This window comes from Alosa alosa, chromosome 24 (genome assembly GCF_017589495.1).
Source record: "Alosa alosa isolate M-15738 ecotype Scorff River chromosome 24, AALO_Geno_1.1, whole genome shotgun sequence".
Taxonomy (NCBI): Eukaryota; Metazoa; Chordata; class Actinopteri; order Clupeiformes; family Clupeidae; genus Alosa; species Alosa alosa.
The window spans coordinates 24,378,703-24,400,821 of NC_063212.1; the positions used below are offsets into that span (position 1 = coordinate 24,378,703).

At 42.8% G+C, this 22,119-nt stretch overlaps 1 protein-coding gene across 1 annotated transcript in view; it reads left to right on the forward strand.

The window, feature by feature from the left end:
* The first annotated feature begins 1,590 nt into the window (after positions 1–1,590).
* Positions 1,591–22,119, forward strand: part of nectin4a (nectin cell adhesion molecule 4a) — a 37,438-nt gene continuing 16,909 nt past the window's right edge. Inside the window, exons 1-4 of the mRNA XM_048236075.1 lie at positions 1,591–2,177; positions 8,365–8,559; positions 10,413–10,580; positions 20,780–21,058. Coding sequence (XP_048092032.1) covers positions 2,126–2,177; positions 8,365–8,559; positions 10,413–10,580; positions 20,780–21,058 — 694 coding nt within the window. The 5' untranslated portion in view covers positions 1,591–2,125. The remainder of the gene's footprint in view (positions 2,178–8,364; positions 8,560–10,412; positions 10,581–20,779; positions 21,059–22,119) is intronic.

Consider the following 22,119-nt stretch of genomic DNA (forward strand, 5'->3'; position numbering starts at 1 on the left):
AGTAGGCCACGGCTGCCCCCTATATCGAGGCATGAGCTATTGTAGATATGGATTTGAGGTTTAACATGGTTTATCAGGTACTGATGACTTTCGACAGTTTTTCAGGACACTTTTAAGCATCCTCGAGAATAGATTACTCATTCTGCACATTCTTAGCCTACTCTTAAAGCAATACTGCTTTTCTACCACTAGATGGCAGAAAATTCATTATATTGGTGGTCTCTTTTTTTCTAACTGTTCAGAGAGAACAGCCTATTGCCTACTTAACAACATCAATCAGATGAAGACACTGAAAAAAAACCACTCCTATTACTTTAGGGATTAGAGTGAACATGTCAGTTACTCTGCGCGGGTCTGGCTTGCCCGAGGCGTCTAACTGTTTTATGGCTCAAACCGGTTGTTACGCTGCGTGCACAAAGACAGCCCAGGCCTCACCCCGCTCCCAGGAATGCAGGGCTCGCCAGAGGGGTGCACTTGTTCAGTTAGGCTACTCCCAAACTCCCGGTAGTCCAGAGAGTCGTCAGAAAGGCAGCAGGTGCTCACACATGTGCACCTAATTTCAATGCACCTGTCCATATGTGAAGAAATTGAACCGATCTTAAAATAATGGCCTGAATGCAAAGAAAGAAAGAAAAGAAAACATTTAAATAAAAAAAGACACTTATATAATCATAATTTAGCGATGCTAATGAACTAAATTGCTATGGTGTTTAATGGACCTTTTTCACAACAGCCGTTTTGACATGATATGAAATATGGCCCAGGCGTTACAAATGACATTAACTAAGGGTCTGATTCTGCTACACTTACTGTAAACAACAGACACGCTGCTGACGTGATTAGTAACACTTGTGCTATATTTCATGTCAAAATGGCTACTGTCTATTGATGTTCTATTGCTGTCTATCTGATATTGTTCTACTGAAATTTATTTCAGGCTACTTCCCCACCTCATAGCTGTTTTGCTATCCTAGATTAGCCTATACAGTGGGCTATGATGTCAGTGTAAGGTGGACACTTGATATAAAAGTGTGGTGATGAGGATAGTGTGTGTGTGTTTTACAATGGTGAGTAGTTTGTTACCTGTGTCTCTGGAATGACCCTGAAGGGAGGCATGCATTACAACACAGTTCCTCCTGGCTGTGGGTGTCTATAGCACAGTTCCTCCTGGCTGGGTGTCTATAGCACAGTGAATAGTCCGTGTATGGAGGTGTGAGCTCATGTCTAGAATAGTAACCTTGGAGTCAAATAATAGGCTACCTTATAAGACTATCTGTTTCCTCTGAAATGGAACACACACACACACATTGCTGTGATATTTGAACCTCATGACTTCATTTGAATGAATGAACAGAACAATATAATGTTCTCCATCTGGATTTTTCTTGAATGGAATGGATGGACAAATAAAGAGCCTTTTAGCACATTGATAGAAATTGCATTATATGTAGCCTAGTAGGCTACTTTTTGCATGTTGGCCTAATTTAGCAGCGTGTCAATCGGTTAGTTGGTGTTGCTCAATTGAGAGAGAGAGAGAGAGAGAGAGCGAGAGAGAGAACAGGTGTATCCACTTTTAGTCAGCACGCAGCTCAGAGCAACACCGCACCTGAAAGCAGCAGTGTAGTGTAATTAGCTCGGAAAATTCACTGGAAATGTCTTCATGGTTTATTCCGGATATTGTAGGTGTGAACTTGATAAGACCCATCTGCTGACTTGAGGATTCTGTGCGAATTCTGTTCCTTGCGGAGGATCTGCTCCAGTGAATAGTAACGCGTCCGTCAACATCAGGGGAACTAAAGGGTGTGTAATTTCAGTTGTGAAATTATCTGGATATCACCTGAAGTAAGGACAAAGGCAAATAAACCGCAATCAAACCTAACACGGACACGGACGGACATCTAATTGAATCCTAATAGCTTATCGATTTTGACGGAACGCGTACGAGGATCTCGGAGGCTGTCAGAGGATCGGTGATTTAGGTTTCTTTAAACACATCTCTGAGGACTCAACGTGGACATGCTTCCCTGAAAAGTGCTGTTTGACTCCGAAGCAGGAGTTTAGAGTCAGTTTGCGATACGTAGTTGACTTTTAATCTTTGGATAAGGCTGTTACGCGCGAAGTTTGGATGATGCTGTCAAGCCAATTTATGTTAAGGCTGTGCTTCTATGGAACACTGAGTAAGTACAATGGCTATTTTCCGACATTCGAATTACCATTGGAATTATAGATGGTAAAATACACCTCTCCATTATGGAGTGATTCTTTAGAGTAGGACAGAAGAAAAAAAACATATTTCAGCTGTCTGATATTTCAGGAAGAACTGGTTGCTGACTTGTAACTCTTTGCACCTACATGTCTGTGTGTGACTCAGCCCACTGACAAGAAGGCCCACCTGATACACACACACACACACACACACACACACACTTTTTAGTGTGTTTTTCCCCCTCCCTCTGTATTTAAAGGTGCCAGCTTATTTGCCTGTATGCTGGGAGGATGTTCATGAAATGGCTTTAGGCTTGTGGTTGTATGCAACAGCTTCCTGTGTTTGTAATGCAACTGCACACCTCTGGCCTGAGGAATATGGCAGGTGTTTACAGCAGCATTCTGCATACACCTATGGAGGTCCTACATGTTTTAAAGTTGTCTATGTGTTTGAGTGTGTGTGTGTGTTTTAGTGTGTGTGTCTGTGAGTAAGCACCAGAGACTAGGCTACTTGCATGTTATAATTCTCGCATGATGGTTGCATTTTGACATATTGGGTGTATGCATTGTGTTTGCGCATGCATTTTGTGTGTGTGTGTGTGTGGGAGGGTAAAATAGTGTGCGACTTGTTGGGTGTGAGTGTGTTTGCTAATGTTAAGTGAGTGGGATTGCCAGTGTGGTTATGTGTGTGTGTGTGTGTGCCGGAGTGTCATGCGCTGTTATGTCAATAATGTGGCATAGGCAGATTCCAGCTTGCGGTGAGCCAATAGCTCTCTCTCCTGCAGACACCTGCACCGGCCAGACACTACGCACTCGCACACACACACACACACACACACACACACACACACACACACACACACACACACACACCACCTGGGCCAGACAACAACTTATGTCCAGACAATAACAGCAGGTTCTTCAGATGTAGGTTTAGTCAGATTTTTTATTTTTTTTATTTTTTCGCATGCCCAAATTTCCGTCAAGGATTCCCGGGACACTGAAAGACCGGGGTACACGAAACTTGGTGGGCATGTAACCCCACATGGATAGCATGGAACCATCGTTTTTTGTTTTGATCTGTAGCCCCCCCGCTGGACTGGACCCCCCGAAAGGAGGGTAGGGCAGACACAGTTTTCTGTGAATATCTCAAGAACTGTAAGGTTTAGGAGGACCATTTTTTTTGTATGTTGATCTCAAGGGGTCATGTCAACCCATTCCATAACCACTCATTTCATGTATAGCGCCACCTAGTTAAACACAAAAAAGTAAAAATGAGGTGGTGTAATTGAAGGTATCTGTGACCTAACATAGTCAAAACTGCACGAAATTGGAAGTGTAGGATCATTATGACAGCCTCTGTATGCACGCCAACTGGCCTGTAGGTGGCCGGAGACAGTTTTCTGTGAATATCTCGAGAACCGTAGGGCCTAGGAGGTCCACCTTTTTTATGTATGTTGGTCTTAAGGGGGCATGTCAACCCATCCCATTACCACTTATTTCATGTATAGCGCAACCTAGTTAAAAATTAAAAAGCAAAAAATTAGGTGTTTTCACCACAATATCTCTGGCTGACAAGGTCAAAACTGCACGAAATTAAAAGTGTAGGATCATTATGACACCCTCCGAATGCATGCCAAGTTTTGTGTACTTTCGTTCATGGGGGGCCTTACAATAAAATAATTTATGTGTACATTTAGTGACGTACACCAACAAGGATTCCCGGGACACTGAAAGACCGGGGTACACAAAACTTGGTGGGCATGTACCCCCACATGGATAGCATGGAACCGTCATTTTTCGTTTTGATCTGTAGCCCCCCCGTATGTTTGCCTCCAGGGGTCATGTTAACCCATTTCATGTGCACAAACAGATACACACACACACACACACACACACACACACACACACACATACATTCACAGTAATCATACGTATGACACATACTCACACAGTAGACATATGTACGCTTGCATGCACAGGCACATACGCAGGCACACACACAAGCACACACACACACACACACACATGACATAACACAAACGATCAAGAATTTCTCAGAATTATGAACAGGCAAGATGGAGGTGGAGTTGTATAAAATGAATTTTACATGTGAAATCTATGAACTAATCATGTTTTGGTACTTGTTGTCTAGCAGATACCAGTGAGAATTGAGTGTGGATAATGCAATTTAGTGAGACAGTTAGAATCATATAGGCCTTTCAGCGTGATTTATTTTTGTGGAAAAAATGTGCTGGACTGGGCGGCGGTCATATTTTGTACCGCTCTGCGGTACATCTAGTTCTAGAGAACTGCAGTTGCTTCAAACTTGCGAGACCGCCTTTTCACAGTATGGCTCACGTCTTACAGTTGCTAACAGCAAAACTGGCTCATTAAATTGAAATACGTTCTAGCCATGGAGACTCAGTAGCATCAGCAGACAGGAGCTATGGGCTGAATCTCAATGCCCCCCGAGATCTAAACCAGAGAGGGTTTAAAGCGGAGCTGTAATCAAAGATCTTTGTCTAAACCCTGAACCCTCAAAGACTTAACTGACATCTGTTGATAAGGGATTGTGTTTGAGAGGCTGTAAGAGTCAAGCACCTGTGACCTATCGTGAAATTGAAAATACCAAAAAACGTGTTACAAGCATGTTTCTGATTCCGTTTTATGGCAGTTACTGATGTTTTTTCGAGTTTCCAACCTCTCTTTGGGTCACCCTGTGTTTCACGTCACAGTGCTATGAATTGTGGGTAATTCCCTTGGGTGAAGTCTGCATAGATGCCGACTCAGGGAAAAGGCACAGAAAGGGTGTGTGAGCCCTCATGACCCCCTTCACAACTTCACAGTGGTACACCCCTAAGCCCTCACCAAGTTAGTGGGCACGCCCATCGAAATCTGTGTCTGTGAGGGGGGGTGTTGGATTCCCTGGGCAGCATGACCCTCCTTGTGGTAAATAGACACAGGCCTAAGCCTCCCTTAGTGTCCACATCTGGTCAGGCCTTTGGTATTAGACAAAGTTAAGCACAATGGTATAGACCTCTCCCCGTTGTACACTACACACAGGAGTAACATACTGTATTAACACATCAGAATACAGTGAGAATACCCCAGAATTCTACAGGGGACATTGAGCTTCAGTCACGGATTCCATGGAACACCAGCAGCAGCAGAGGAAGCTCCATAGCGAGTCCTAGGCTTCCGTAGGCTTCTACCATGGCCTTCCGGCTGTCACAGATCTGGGACTGAAAGAGACGAGTTGTGAACAAGATGATCATGAGAGTAACGGCTCCCACACACAGTAGCGTGCGTTGCAGTGTTGGAGACGCATCCCGTTCACTTTACATGGGCTTACGTCATCCGTTGCCGAACTGAATTGTGGGTCCGTTGCGTCGCGTTGCTCCCGTCGCTCGCGTTGAGAAGTTCAACTTTTGCTGCACCGACGGACGGCACCAGCCAATCAAATTACGAACAAGCGAACAACAGACGGCACCAGCCAATCAAATTACGGTTATACCGTAAGTCATTTGCATAGCTACCGTTGGGAACACCCACTGGCATGCATTGACTGAACGCAACTGTGTGTGGGAGCCGTATATCACCATACCACGGCCCACTGGACAGTAAGGTCAGCTGATGACCAGGACCAGAAGAAGATGAGGTCAGCCCTATGATGATACACAGCTCAAGTGGAGGAGGATAGAGCATGACCAGTTAAAAAAAGAGGCAATATCAATCGGACAGCTGTCTGACTATCAGCAGTGTGTGAGTGTGAGTGTGTGTGTGTGTGTGTGTGTGTGTGTGTGTGTGTGTGTGTGTGTCTCTCTCTCTCTCTATCTGTGTGTGTGAGAGAGCGTGTGTGTATGTGTGTGTGTGATGCATATATGTATGGGTGTAACAGGGTGGGGTAGAGTACAGTTGAAAGTGTCTCATTAGAGCCTATTAAACCTGGATGCTAAATTTGGCCACTTACAGAAAGTGTGACACTTAAAGTGATCCAATTAAATCCTGTCTTTGCAACGCTGTGATACTCTTCATACAGATACATTGGACCATGTGGTGCATTAACAACAAACTTAAATCTAACAAAGAATCACAGCAACAACAACAACCGGTGACTCTCTGTGTCTCACATCACAAGCATGCAAGCTAAACACACACACACACACACACACGAGCATCTCAGCTTACCTTACAGCGTCAGGTCAAATGCCATTGCCAAGGATAAGGAGGGCCTGTGGCAGCAGCCAGTCAGTACACCCGATCAGCCACCTGAGTCGAATGCTCTGCCTCTTGACGTCCTCTACAGTGGACTCTACTTTATCTCTCTATCTCTATCTTTTTACCTGGCATCTACTCCCACCCTTCTCTACCCCCACACACACACATACACACCCAAAAAAGCTCTTACTTTTTTTAGTAGAAGTTAGCTCTTACTTTTTTTAGTAGAACTTGCCTAATAATTTATTGCTCTTGGTTCTTCATCACTTTGGACAAAAGTGTCTGCTAAGAACTATAAACATAAACACATAAACATAAACATTTAGCATCTAGGGAATCTATTGGTCCAGCTCTTCCTCTGCTCTGTGGCACCTTGTCATCAACTTCCTTAACTACTATGTATTTACCTCACGCTGAAGCCATTAGGAAAATCAATCAATCAACTAATCAATCAGTCAATCAAACTTTGTTAATATAGCACTTTTCATAAGAATCAATTTGCAGTTCCAAGTGCTTTCAAGTGATTAATAAAAAAGGATCTGTGTGTGTGTGTGTGTGTGTGTGAAGTTTTGGCCAAAGTGAAGGGAAACAAGTTTAGCAACATATCTGTCCCTCCCTCCTCAAGTGCCTCTCTCTCTTTCCCTCTCTTTCTCTCTCTCTGTCACTCTCTCTCTATCTCTCTCTTTCTTTGTGGCAGATACCTGTTTGTCTTTCTATCTCCTTTTGTCACGCTCCCTGAACCCGTCTTCCCTTGCTACAACTCATTACGCTGTCTGGAGATTCTGGCCTGGTGATAAATGCAGAGACCAAATTTTCCTTACAGGATCAAAAGCGTATATATACTTATACTTTGTGTGTGTGTGTGTGTGTGTGTGCAGCCAGCTGAGACAACATGGAGGATAAAGTAGACACGAGTAACAGTGTCTGATGTGATAAAATCACCTTAGACCAGGTTAGGCGAGAAATATGAGCACTGAAACTGCAGTTTTGGTTGCGTTAGCCAACGCCAGCAGTCTTCCCTGAGGGTGCTGCCCATAGCACACATCCATCCGCTGCGGTGCGGTGCGCATCCCAACAAGACGGAACAAGACGCGAGCACAGTCTCCAACATGCAGGGGCTTGATGGGTTGGAGCTGGAGGTGTAGAAGCGTGGGAAACAAGGCACAGACTTCTCTTCAGGTTATGGTTGACTCCAGAATAGCCTGATCAGGCATGGATGTGGTGTGTGTGTGGGAGTGTGTGTGTGTGTGTGTGTGGGATCGGGCATGGATGTGGTGTGTGTGTGTGTGTGTGTGTGATCGGGCATGTATGCCGAACTATGCCCGAGTTCATTTTCAACACGCCTCCTTCAGGGTGGAATTCCAGCTGTTTGCAACATTTTGGTTGCACAATTATTACTATGCAACAGTTTTGTTTGTTGGTAGCTATTTTATCATTCATTATATATATATATATATATATATATATATATATATATATATATATATATATAGGGCTGTCAATCGATTAAAAAAATAATCTAATTAATTACATACTCTGTACTCGTACTCTGTAATAAATTCAAAAGTGCACATCTGTCCTATGAATTAACCACACAGCCTCATCAGCATAATGTCACACAAATAAAGTAGCAGCTCAGCTGTTGTTGATGTTTACAAAGCAAGGTTTCTAGCAGTTAGCTAGTTAGTTTTAGGGCAAATAATCAATGCTCTCTCTCTCTCTCTAACTCTCTCTCTCCCTTTCTCTCTCTCTCTAACTCTAACTCTCTCTCTCTCTCTCTCTCTCTCTCTCTCTCTCTCTCTCTCTCTCTCTCTCTCTCTCTCTCTCTCTCTCTCTCTCTCTCTCTCTCTCTCTCTCTCTCTCTCTTTCCCTTTCTCTCCCTTTCTCTCTCTCTTTCTCTCTCTCTCTCTCTCTCTCTCTCTCTCTCTCTCTCTCCAGTGATGTGTGTTTTGGGGGAGTCTGCGGAGCCCCTCACCTCGGTGGTCCCCCTGCGGACGCTGTCGGAGGCGGAGACACGGTTGCCATGCCGATACGACGGCGAAGGCAAGGTGGTGCAGGTGAGCTGGAGTCGAGTGAAGGGTGATGCCAACGAGGAACAGATCATCATGTACCACTTCACAGAGGGGGTGAAAGGTCAGTACACGTCAGTGTTTTTGTGTGTGTGTGTGTGTATGGTGGTGTGTGGCAATTCATTTCCTGGTGTCTTTCCAAGACCAAGGCCCTGTTTTTGCCAAACACACTCTGGCCAGACAATGCTGGATAGATCACAATCTTTTGTGAGCACACACATGTTAGGGAGGGTGTTAGACAAAGAGAGAATCAAATGAGTGAGAGTGTGTGTGTCTTTTTTACTCTGAGTGAGTGTGTGTGTTATCGCGGAGTGAGTGTGTGTGTTATCTCGGAGTGAGTGTGTGTGTTATCTCGTGAGTGTGTGTGTGTGTGTTATCTCTGAGTGAGTGTGTGTGTGTGTGTTATCTCTGAGTGAGTGTGTGTGTGTGTTATCTCTGAGTGAGTGAGTGTGTGTGTCTCGGAGTGAGTGTGTGTGTTATCTCGGAGTCATCTCTGTCATGAATAGTGATAGGGGAGGTTGACACCCAAAAGGTTCCATATCTCTAGCATACTACTGAATGCTATAGTTGGACCTCATTTCTATTATAAATAAAACAAAACTAACAAAACATGTTGACAATGCCAGACTAACGCACGAGATGAGTTCATAGTTAATGTCCCAACTTCACGAACACACGTGTAAGTTTAGATGAGTTAATAGTTAATGTCCCAGCTTGGCAAACACATGCGTTTTGGAAGTTTAGATGAGTTGATCGGGAGTTAATGTGCCAGCTTGGCAAACACATGCGTTTTGTAAGTTTAGTTGAGTTGATCGGGAGTTAATGTCCCAGCTTGCAGTGTTATAAAGGCGTGACCCAGACATATCGTCTAATGTGTCTCACTCCAGTTATGAATTCCTCCGACCCCTGGGCAGAAGTTTAGCTCGCTAAAAACGGAGAAATGAAAAAAAGAGTTCTAGCCGTCATGACATCACCCCATGACGTGTGTGGGATTCGGCTTACTGTCATCTTCACTTTTTTGTGCAAAGTTTCAGTGGGCCAGTAGCTTCTTGCTCCAGGTGGGAAAGTCATCTCAGCAGGTGTGATGTGGTGTGCCGCCCTCTGCTATTAGAGGCCAATGGTTTTTGTCAGAACAATTACCTGATCGTGTTTCATCTTCTGTGTGTGTGTGTGAGTCTCAGGTCGTCATGGTTCCTCTTTACCAAACCTTGTGTACCCTGTGGAGGAGTGCAAATGACAGCAGATCAAAGGCTCACTGCTAACATCATTTTACCAGGAAAACATTCCACAGTTGATACCCACTATTTAAAACGCATGTTATAGAGAGGGAAACCTCTAAGCAGCTAATTTCATCTGCAGTTCTGCATAAGGTCCATGGGATTATTGCACTTTGATAGATAGATAGATAGATACTTTATTGATCCCCAGGGGAAATTCAAGGTCTCAGCAGCATACAGACAACACAAACACATTCTTTAACAGCAGAAAGAGTAATTAAAGTATATAATATAAAAACACTACTAAGCAATAAGGACAGTAGAAGATAAAGAATATGCTAAATATACTAAAATACAAATTATACTAACTAACACTTAATCTAAATAAATTCTAAAAACAGTATCCACATAGTGGTGATTAATCAATCAGAGGCGCTTGCAACGACTGAGGCAGGGACTGAGCTCAATGGCACTCAACTTTACTTTTATGTTCAGATTTGTAAAGAGATTGTAATTTCTTTGTTTTGCTTCCCCTATGGGGGCACCATTAAATATGCCTTGACTTTGGTGAAACTGGTAACAAACGATTATGTATGCAATTTGCAGTCATTCTTTTTAAAATGCCTTGCATAGTTTTTATGAACATGTGTATTGTTTCTGTACAGTATGCATTTGTCTAAAACAAGTGTCTTTCCTGCAGAATTTACCCAGTTTGTGAATAAGATGCGCTTCGAGGCAGTTGAGCCCACCACGGATGCGACTCTTCTCATTCTGAGCACGGAGGAGGTGGACGAGGCCATCTACAGCTGCAAGATCACCACCTTCCCCTCAGGGACTGTGGAGTCCAAGATACAGCTCACCGTGTGGAGTAAGTCTGCCGACACGCTTCCTCTCACATCCTCCTCTTCCTCTGTGACCTCCTCTTCATCAGCAGGCCTTTCGTGCTGGCCTCAGTCTTCCCCCTGAACTAACTCTTCCTCCTCCAGGACCCCAGGAGACCAGAGTTGCGTTCAAATTCATAGGCGAATGTTTGTGGACCAAAACGTTTAACAACAAAAGTTTAACACATACCTTTGCCACTGTTTGCCAAATTTGAACGCACCCCTGGGTGGCTAACCATCTGTCCCCCTCTGACACCTTCCTCTTCCTCATGTAGCTCCTCTTCATCAGCCGACCTCTCTTTCAGACCTCTGACCCGCCGCTAGCTCAAAGCACTCACACTGCCCAGCCTGCGTGTGCTTGACCCTCTCACTGCCCGGCCTGCATGTGTGTGTTCGTCTCACTCGGCAGCCAATGAGGATGCAGCATGAGACGCTACTGGAGGCTATCAGGTGGCTGCTAATAAGGGCAGATTATCTCTGTGAGCAATGAGGCCTAACAGATGTGAGAAGACGAGTAAATGAACTCTTTTAACTCTAAATTAATTAAATGCATAAAGTGACACAGGAAGTGTTTGTGTGAAAAGCCCATATCACAGCCATAATCATAGCCAGCCTCAGCTCACCTCACCCCCCTCCCCCTCTCACATCTCCTTCGCCTGCTCCTCCAGGCCCCACACTGCCTGCTCCTCCAGGCCCCACACTGGAGCCCCCGTTTGGAACATCTCTCTCTCTCTCTCTCTCTCTCTCTCTCTCTCTCTCTCTCTCTCTCTCTCTCTCTCTCTCTCTCTCTATCTATCTATATATATATATGTGTGTATGTATGTATGTATGTATGTATGTGTCTCTCTCTCGCCCCATCAGCATGTTCAATCTCCATTCTAAAGCTCATGTGCTCATACCTCTCCCTGTCCCTCTCTTCTCTCTCAGCACGTCCAATCTCCGTCTTTTAATTCAATGAGCTTTATTGGCATGACTGTAAGTGTTACAATGTTGCCAAAGCAGTAGTTACATAAAACAAAATAGCGATTAATAATAATAATAACAATTGACATGCACTATGGAGAATAATAGAACATTAGAGCACACACACACACACACACCCACGCCGCACACTCCACCCCCTCCCTCAAACATATACACACTAACACACAATGGAAAAAAAAGGAAAGAAAGGAAGGATAAATATATATATTTGCTTGCCTAGTGGCTGTCTCGTGCTTTATGGCATTCTGTGACATATCGTGCCGCTAGTGGTAATAAGGTTGGGTATTCTCCTAATAAGTATTTGATTTGAGTGTCATTCTGTAAATTTCTAAAATTTGGGATTATTTTTTCAAATTTTGTGAAATATATTGATCTGATGTTTTCAAATTTTTTACAATGTAAAAGAAAATGTTTTTCATTTTCGATTTCTTGTGTGCAGCATGTGCATACCCTCTCCTCTTTTGGTTGCCATGTTTGTTTGTGGCGGCTTCTCTCTATGGCCAATGTGTGGTCACTGAGTCTGTACCTAGTGACTGATTTTCGGATCTGGGGGTCTTTTATGATGCATAAATATTCAGCCATTTTATAATCTCTTTCTAGTGATTGGTACACTTCCATTTTACTTTGAGTTTTAATTTAATTTTCCCAATAATGTATGTACTTTTCTTTTTGTTGTGTCATGATGATTTTCTTGGGGTGTATTACATTGGTGTTAGAATTTAAATTCAAGACTAATTGGCTGAGGCCACTCTTTGCAATATTTTGCTCTTGACACCAAAGGGCTTGGTACTTACAGGATTTTGGGTCACTAGACTTCAGATGGTTATAAAATTTAACTGCTCTTTTTTTTAATTTTTATTATTAATGGGAATTGACCTAATTCGGCTCTTGCTCCATTATGTGGTGTTGATCTGTGTAATTTTAGTATGCTTTTACAAATTTGTGTATGAAGTGATTCTATGATTTCTTTTTCCCAATTCTGAAAATCTTGATTTCTTAATGGTCCCCATATCTCACTCCCATATAGCTCGATTGGTTCGATTATATTATTTATTATTTTTAGCCAGATTGGAATTGGTATTTCATATTTTATTGTTCTTTTGATTGTGTAGAAAACCTTCATTGCTTTATCTTTTAATTATTTTATAGCTAGATTGAAATTTCCTGTTGACGTGATTTTTAGACCTAAATAATTATATGAATTTGTGTGTTGAATTATGATATTGTTAAGTTTAAATGTTGATTTTGCTCCCTGCCCCCTGGATCTGTTTTGGAATGTCATGATTTTTGTTTTTGCTATATTTATTTTTAATGCCCATGTCTGGCAGAATGTATTTACTAGGTTTAGTAATTGTTGTAACCCCTCTTCAGTTTTTGACATAATTACCAGATCATCTGCAAATAATAGACATTTTACCTCTGATTCTTTAAGTTTGAACCCTGGGGCAGATGAATTATTATGCTCTAATATTATCTTCCTCAATGTCTGTAATAATGCAATCACCTGTACTGCTGCCAAGAGGGGAATTGTAAGTATATTGTACTAATGAGTCCCCCCAGATCCGGCCATTGACTATGTACAGACCCAGTGACCGACACATGTGTAGAAGGCTTTTCCCACTTTTGTTGTTGACTTTGTCATAATTGTTTCTGCTTTTATTTGTTGGTATATGATTGTTGGTGTAATTGATATATTTATTTCCTTGAATGCTAATTAAGTCTGGGTCGATTCCTGTTCTTGCGTTTAGATCGCCACAAACTATGATATTACCTTTACCTTGAAATTGATTTATTTCCTCCATTAATGTAGGGAAGTATTAATCATTCATCCACTCTCTCTCTCCCTCTTTCTCCCTCTCTCCCACAATGGAGGCTGGTTCACAGGGCCATAGCTATAAACAGACACATGGCGCACCTTAATCCAGTGGCTGGGAGAGAGTGTTTGTTTTGCGGGGCTGATGAGACAGTTGACCACCTGTTTATGTACTGTGAAAGGCTGGAGGGGGGCGGGGGGCTCTTTGAGCTCTTGAATGGGTGGTTGGGTAAGTTAGGGGTAGCTTTTTCCCATCGCCTTTTCATTGGGGGCCCAATGTATCAGGTGAGGAGGAGGAGGAGGGAGGTGTGTTTGGTGAATTTCTTGTTTGGTCGGTTGTCTGGAAGAGTAGGATGTTGGGGACTGGATCAGTCCACCCGGTGGAGGTTCTTAAGGGGATGGTGGCTGGTTGTTTGAGTTCTCTTACTATAGCCTGGTTAAGAACATTGAGGGCTTTCTGGATGTGTGGGGGGTTGGGAGGGGGTTGGGTGTTGTGTGTTGGGTGTTGTGGTGGTGGTGGGGTGATCAGGTGCTTTTTAACATATGATTTATTGGGATTTTCATGTGTGAATGTATTTATTTATTTTTAGACTCAACTTTATTGTCATTTAGCAGAGTACAGACCACAGAGCCAATTAAATGCAGTGTGTTTGTTTGCAATGATGTATGTTTGTATGGTGTTGGTTTTGTATTAGGCGTTTTGATTTCATGGGTTGAGGAATGATCCAATAAATAGCGGTTGAAACCTCTCTCTCTCCCTCTCTGTGTGTTTCATCCTAAAGTTCGATCTCTCTCTCTCTCCCTTTCTCTCTCTGTGTGTTCCATCCTAAAGCTCTCTCTCTCTCCCCCACTATCTCTCTCTCCCTCCCTCTCTCTCCGTGTGTTCCATCCTAAAGCTCTCTCTCTCTCTCTCTCTCTCTCTCTCTCTCTCTCTCTCTCTCTCTCTCTCTCTCTCTCTCTCTCCCTCTCTCTCTCTCTCTCTCTCTCTCTCCCTCCCTCTCTCCCTCCCCCTCTCTCTCTCTCTCTCTCTCTCTCTCTCTCTCTCTCCTCTCTCCCTCCTCTCTCTCTCTCTCTCTCTCCCTCTGTGTGTGTGTGTGGTCTCTCTCGTCCCTCTCTCTCTCTCTCTCTCTCTCTCTCCCTCTGTGTGTGTGTGTGGCAGCTCGTCCCTTATCTCTCTCTCTCTCTCTCTCTCTCTCTCTCTCTCTCTCTCTCTCTCTCTCTCTCTCTCTCTCTCTCTCTCTCTCTCTCTCTCTCTCTCTCTCTCTCTCTCTCTCTCTCTCTCTCTGTGTGTGTGTGTGGCAGCTCGTCCCTTATCTCTCTCTCTCCCCCTCTGTGTGTGTGTGTGGCAGCTCGTCCCATGTCCATCCTAAAGCGCTCTCTCTCTCTCTCTCTCTCTCTCTCTCTCTCTCTCTCTCTCTCTCTCTCTCTCTCCCCCTGTGTGTGTGTGTGCAGCTCGTCCCCTCTTCTCTCTCTCTCTCTCTCTCTCTCTCTCTCTCTCTCTCTCTCTCTCTCTCCCCCCTCTGTGTGTGTGTGTGTGGCAGCTCGTCCCTTTCTCTCTCTCTCTCCCCTCTCTGTGTGTGTGTGTGGCAGCTCGTCCCTTATCTCTCTCTCTCTCTCTCTCTCTCTCTCTCTCTCTCTCTCTCTCTCTCTCTCTCTGTGCTCTCTGTGCGCATGGTTGGTGTGAGTGGGCGGAGTCAGTGGTGAGTGGATGGTGTTTCGGTCGCTGTACCGCGAACGAGTGTTCTGTTTAAATCTCTATTTCTCACTTTACTTCTATTTTCTTTCTTTCTATCTATTACTTTCTGCTGGAGTACTAAAGATTTTTGCTTGGTTTAGTTTTCTGGCAATAAACAGGGGGTTTTCCCCTAAAGCGACTGCCTCCAGTCTTGTGCTGGAATCATGGCAGAGATTTTTGGTCAACTAACTCGGCGTCATGCTGTTAAAATAGCATCGGCAGCCAGTGTTGAGGATTGTAGTTTGGCTGCAGGAGAAATTGTTGGTCATGAGAATATCGTATCAGCATCTCGCATGAACAACGCGATTGTGCTTTTCTTAAAATCAATTGAGTTTGCCAATCAGCTGACGGAGAATGGCGTGGTGATAGATGGCGTTTTTACCTCTGTTGCCCCTCTTTCTACGCCTTCCAAGAAAGTCATTTTGTCCAATGTCCCCCCATTCATTTCTGATGAGATTCTAGGACAAACACTGTCGCGCTATGGCAAAGTGGTCTCAACAATTAAAAAAATCCCGATTGCGAGTAAATCTCCGTTGTTGAAACATATCGTGTCCTTCAGGCGTTTCGTGTACATGATCCTTAAGAATAACAATGATGAATTGGACTTGACAATTAATGTGACTGTGGATAACTTTAATTATGCGATTTATGCAACAACTAGCGTTACGAAATGTTTTGGTTGTGGACAATCGGGGCATCTCGTGCGCGCGTGTCCTGATAAAAAGGATGACACGAATAATAGTGGAAACAGTGAAAATAGCAATGAATCTAGGGGTGATGTGGCAGAGGGAACGTCTAAAGAGACCAACAACGAACCTAATGTTAACTTTGGTGCAAATAATGAGGAGGAGGCTGCTGCCTCTGCTAGTGGGCCGGAGAGCCAAACTCCTGATTTAACGTTAAATTCAGTCCAAGGGCACGGGGAAAATCACGATGTTAGATCGGCTGATGGGGAGGATCTTTCCGCACTTTTGGGCGAGACTATCACTGATTCTCAGAACTGTCAGGGGAGCAATGATGATGCCATTAATGGGGAGGTTTCCGTCGCTATGGAAGACATGGAAACCTCCGTGTTGGAGGAGGACAATAATGTGTTTAAAGCACCGTCGAATAAAGGAAAAAGAAAGCGCATTATAAAGAATAAAGGGGGACGCGCTCATATAGAATTGACTGATAATGCGAGTGAAAGTGATCTTTCTGACTAGTGTAACCTGCAGCTTGCGACTAAGCGGCTATCGCACTCGCAATTATAGAGTGGAGGATATAAAGAAATTCCTTAAGGACACAAAACATTCTAGGAAGGTCCGGGTAGACGAATTTTTTCCTGACATTGAACAGTTTATGAACAAATCACGAGCATTTATGCGTGATGGTAGCATCACTGATCAAGAAGGATTTCGTCTAAAAAAGATTCTCACAAAACTCAATGTTCTACTGAATGCCAACGATGACAAATGTTAAAAACAATTTCCACTTTGTGTCCTAGGATGGCTGATTGCATATGTCTATATTTATTTTTTTATTTTTTCTTTATAATGATGGGTGAATTTCGTGTTGCTTCTTTAAATGTAAATGGCGCAAGAGAAAAAAATAAGAGGCTCTCTGTGTTTGAAACAATCAGACAGAATAAGTTTGATGTTCTCTTTATGCAAGAAACGCACAGTGATGCGTCTAATGCAGCTGCTTGGGCTCAGGAGTTTGATGGTCTGTCCATACTTAGTCATGGTACTTCTACTAGTGGTGGGGTTGCAGTTCTGTTTTCTAAGTCCTTTATTCCCATCACTTTTGATGTTGATGAAGTTATAGAGGGAAGACTTTTAAAGGTCAGAGCCCAGTTTGAAAATCGTTTTTTTGTGTTTATTTGCATTTATGCTCCTACACTGGCAACAGATAGAATGCTGTTTTTAAATACTATTGGAAATGTTATAAAAATTGCTGTTCAGAGGATATTCTTATCCTTGGAGGAGATTTCAATTGTACTGCACAAAATTTTGACAGAAATCATGTCGAGCCGCACATGCCCTCTCGTAGACGGCTTGTAGAGATTATGAAGTCCAATGATCTTAGTGATATTTGGAGGAACTTTCATGGTGAACAGAAGCAATATACTTGGGCACACTCATATAATAATTGTTTGTCTCTTGCAAGACTTGACAGGTTTTATGGTTTCAAACATCAGCGTAGTCTATTCAGGAAATGTTCAATAATTCCAGTTGGCTTTTTTCTGACCATAGTTTGGTTTTCTGTTCTTTATTTCTAGAATTTGTAAAACCAAAAAGTGCCTACTGGCACTTTAATACCAATTTGTTGGCTGATGGCCATTTTAGAGAAGTCTTCCTTTTTTTCTGGAAGGAATTTAGAACCACGAAATCCTGTTATAAGTCTTTGCAGCAATGGTGGGATTGTGCCAAGGTACAAATAAAACAACTCTGCCAGGAGTATACAGCCAATGTCACAAGGAACATAACACTCTCAATGAAAAAATAGAGGAGGAAATAATCGAACTTCAAAATCTGGCAGAACAAACGGGTGATCAGGCACCCACTGAAATTCTTAACTCAAAAAAGAAAAACATTGGCTGACTTTTTAGGTTTGAGGGCACAGGGAGCTCTGGTCAGGTCCCGCTTCCAGAGTGTGGAGCTGATGGATGTACCATCAAAATTCTTTTTTAACTTGGAGGTAAAGAATGGACAGAGGAAGTTCATTCATGCTTTGAGGTCTGAAGATGGGAGAATCCTTTCTAATTCTCCAGAAATACGCAATAGAGCAGTACATTTTTATAAGGAGCTTTATAACAGTGAAAATCCACAAGATCAGGCGACTGACAAGGCTTTTCTTTGTGACCTACCAAAGGTATCTGAAGAGGCAAACACAGCCCTTGGAAGGGTGTTGACCCTAGAGGAGCTGGGAGAGCCCTCCACAGTATGGAGAGTGGCAAAGCACCTGGGGTGGATGGCCTGCCAGTAGACTTTATAAGTCCTTTTGGCCAGAGTTGGGCACAGATGTGCTTGCTGTTCTGAGAGACAGCATCACCAGACGGGTGCTGCCACTGAGCTGCCGTAGAGCAGTGCTCACTTTACTGCCAAAAAAGGGAGACCTGACAGATATAAGGTCCTGGAGGCCGGTGTCAGTCCTCTGCTCTGAATACAAACTGCTGTCTAAAGTTTTAGCAAATAGACTTGGGGAGGTTTTGGAGCAGGTAATCCACCCTGACCAGACCTACTGTGTGCCAGGCAGATTGATTCACAACAATGTTTCCTTCATCAGAGATGTCTTCTATATTGGCAAATACTTCAATCTGGATTTTGGTGTGGTTTCAATTGACCAAGAAAAGGCTTTTGATAGGGTTGAGCATAATTATTTGTGGAATACCTTGTCAGCCTTTGGTTTCAGCCCCAATTTTATTCGAATGATCAAAGCATTGTATTGTGACATTGAAAGTATTCTCAAGGTTAATGGTGACTTGTGCGCTCCTTTTAAGGTATACAGAGGTGTCCGTCAAGGATGTCCCTTGTCGGGCATGCTGTATAGTCTGGCTATTGAACCTTTCCTTGTAAGGTTGAGGAAGGAGATTGTTGGAGTGAAAATCCCTAACTGTGATGATGTTTTAAATTGTCAGCTTATGCTGACGATGTGGCTGTCCTTGTTAATGGCCAGAGAGATGTTGACACGCTTTTAAAAATTTGCAATGAATTTAAGGTTGTTTCTTCAGCAAAGGTAAATTGGTCAAAAAGCATAGCCTTGCTGGTTGGGAGTTGGGTGAGTGGCGAACCTGGTCTGCCCTGATGGCTTAGTTTGGAATAGGGGTGGTTTTAAATACCTGGGTGTTTTCTTAGGTGATGATGCTTTTATTCAAAAGAATTTTGATGGGGTAATTGAAAAAGTTAAAGGTCGTCTAGAGAAATGGAAATTTCTTTTCAGTATTACTTTACAGGGGCGTGTTCTCATTATTAACAACCTGGTTGCATCCTCTCTTTGGCATCGGCTGGCTTGTGTGGATCCTCCTTCAAACCTGCTACCCGAAGATTCAGTCAGTCCTGGTTGATTTTTTCTGGGACAATCTACACTGGGTACCTCAGAGTGTTTTATATCTGCCTAAGGAGGATGGTGGACATGGACTTATTCATCTACAGAGTCGAACTGCTGCCTTCCGTCTGCAGTTTGTACAGCGTCTTCTCACAGGATCACTGGACTCAAGCTGGAAAGCTGCAGCCTGTTGTATTTTACAACTTTTTTGAAGGGTTGGGCTTAGATAGGTCTTTGTTCTGGTTTAATCCAAATAGAATGAATTTTAATTTACTTCCTGCATTTTATAAGAATCTGTTCAAAGTCTGGTCTCTGTTTATAATTCAACGCATACCGACAGACAAGCTCATTATTCTGGTTGTTAAAGGAGCCTCTGATTCATGGTTCGGTTCTTGATGTGAGTCAGGACTTGTCCCTGGTACCTACTTCTAAGCTTATCAGCTCTGGAGTTACAACCCTTGGGGATCTAGTAGAGTTTGCTGGTCCTGATATCAGTAATAGCCATACTTTAGCTCAGCACTTAGGTGTGAAGTCCATTAGGATAGTTGATCAGCTACTTGGGAAATGGCGGTCTCTCCTAACTGGGGAGGGAGATGCAATTGCTTGGAGATTATTTTGGGGGGGAGTGTAGTCCTGACTGCCATGACCCCTTTCCCAGACTTACTCTACTTCCAGATTTAACAGGTTGCACTGGTTGCTTCTTACTCCCAGATAGTTTAGTTTTCCTGGGTCCTACAGCTGCAACTAGTAAATCATTGTACAAACTGTGTGTTCTCTCCCTAAATAAAAGGTCTCTGGACAAGAGGGTGGATACACCCTGGCGCGAAGTGTTGCAGGTTGAAAATGATGTCAAACCACAATGCCGTGCGTTGTACAAGTCACCATTAACTAAAAAAGCTGGCGATCTACAATAGCGTATTCTGCATGGTGCAATAGCAGTGAATGCTTTTATTTCTGTTTTAAATCCAATGGTTGATCAGGGGTGCCTTTTTTGTTCTGTAAGGGAGACTGTATTCCATGCCTTTATGCACTGCCAGAGGCTCAGACCTCTTTTTGCTGTTTTGATGGCACTTTTCTTTAAGTTTGATGAAAGTTTCTCTTCAGAGATTTTCATTTTTGGTTTTAAATATGTACAAAAGCATCGCTTCAAGTGTCAGCTCCTAAACTTTCTGCTTGGGCAAGCAAAGATGGCGATATATGTTAGTCGTAAAAGGAAAGTTGAGCAGGATGTAGATGTTGATATCCTAATGGTGTTTTCTATTATTGTAAGGTGTCGTATGTTGATTGATTTTCATTTTTATAAATCTATGAAGATTCTTGATGTTTTTGAGGAAAAATGGTGCTACAATAGCGTGATGTGTATTGTTGAGAATGATAAGCTACAGATTGCACATTACTTTATTTAACTTTCCTAACTTTTACTTTTTGAGTATAGTGTCAAGTTGATCTTGATGTATTTTTAAGATTGTAATAAAGAGTTTTTGAAAATTCAAATTCTCTCTCTCTCTCTCTCGCTCGTCCCTTATCTCTCTCTCTCTCTCCCCTCTGTGTGTGTGTGTGTGGCAGCTCGTCACATGTCCATCCTAAAGCTCTCTCTCTCTTTCTCTCTCTCCCCTCTGTCCCTGCAGCTCGTCCCATCTCCATCCTGGAGCCGGTGATCCTCGTGGAGGGTCAGTCCTACCGGTCGGCGGCGTCGTGCCGTTCCGTGGGTCGGCCTCAGCCTCGGGTCACCTGGGACACGGACCTGCCGGGCCAGGCTCAGAACCGCAGCGTTGACGCACGCACCGTGTCAGGCCAGTTCTCCCTGCACCCGCTGCGCAGCTTCAATGGCCGGCGGCTGGACTGTCTGGTTTGGCACCCCACCTACAGCGCCCCCTTCAGGATCAGCAATGCACTGCTGGTGCACTGTGAGTGATGGCTGGCCAGTACACATACAAAACTTGAAACTGTACACTAATCAGGAGCCGTGGGTTGAAGCTATTTAGCATTAGAGTTGTATACTATATATAGAGTATACTATAGTATACTATAGTTGTATACTATATATAGAGTTGTATCCTATAGAGCTGTATACTATGTATAGAATAGTATTCTATAGAGTTGTATTCTATAGAGTTGTATACTATATATAGAGTAGTATACTATAGAGTTGTATACTATATATAGAGTAGTATACTATAGTTGTATACTATATATAGAGTTGTATCCTATAGAGCTGTATACTATATATAGAGTAGTATACTATAGTTGTATACTATATATAGAGTTGTATCCTATAGAGATGTATACTATGTATAGAATAGTATTCTATAGAGTTGTATTCTATAGAGTTGTATACTATATATAGAGTAGTATACTATAGAGTTGTATACTATATATAGAGTAGTATACTATAGTTGTATACTATATATAGAGTTGTATCCTATAGAGCTGTATACTATATATAGAGTAGTATACTATAGTTGTATACTATATATAGAGTTGTATCCTATAGAGCTGTATACTATGTATAGAATAGTATTCTATAGAGTTGTATTCTATAGAGTTGTATACTATATATAGAGTAGTATACTATAGAGTTGTATACTATATATAGAGTAGTATACTATAGTTGTAGTGTACTATCGAGTAGTCGAGTAGTAGTGTACTATCGAGTTGCGACTAACTGAGGTGATGGAGGTGAAGATAGTTGGATACAAATAGTTTCTTTGTGTGGTTAGTGCTATAAATATGGTCCTTGTGTGGCATAGAGTTCTGATGCCAATCAAAGCTGTCTCGTTGAATGGCATTCAAAATCACAGGGTTTTTAACCATACATATAAAACAGTAAACTTGTCAATGGGTTGGTAGCGCTCTGTGGGGGAGATTAAAACTGGTCTCATTTCTAGGGAGTGAACTCACTGAACAGGCATTATAACATGCTGTACATTTAAAAGTACATGCCTGTGTAGTGTTAATTTTGTCACCT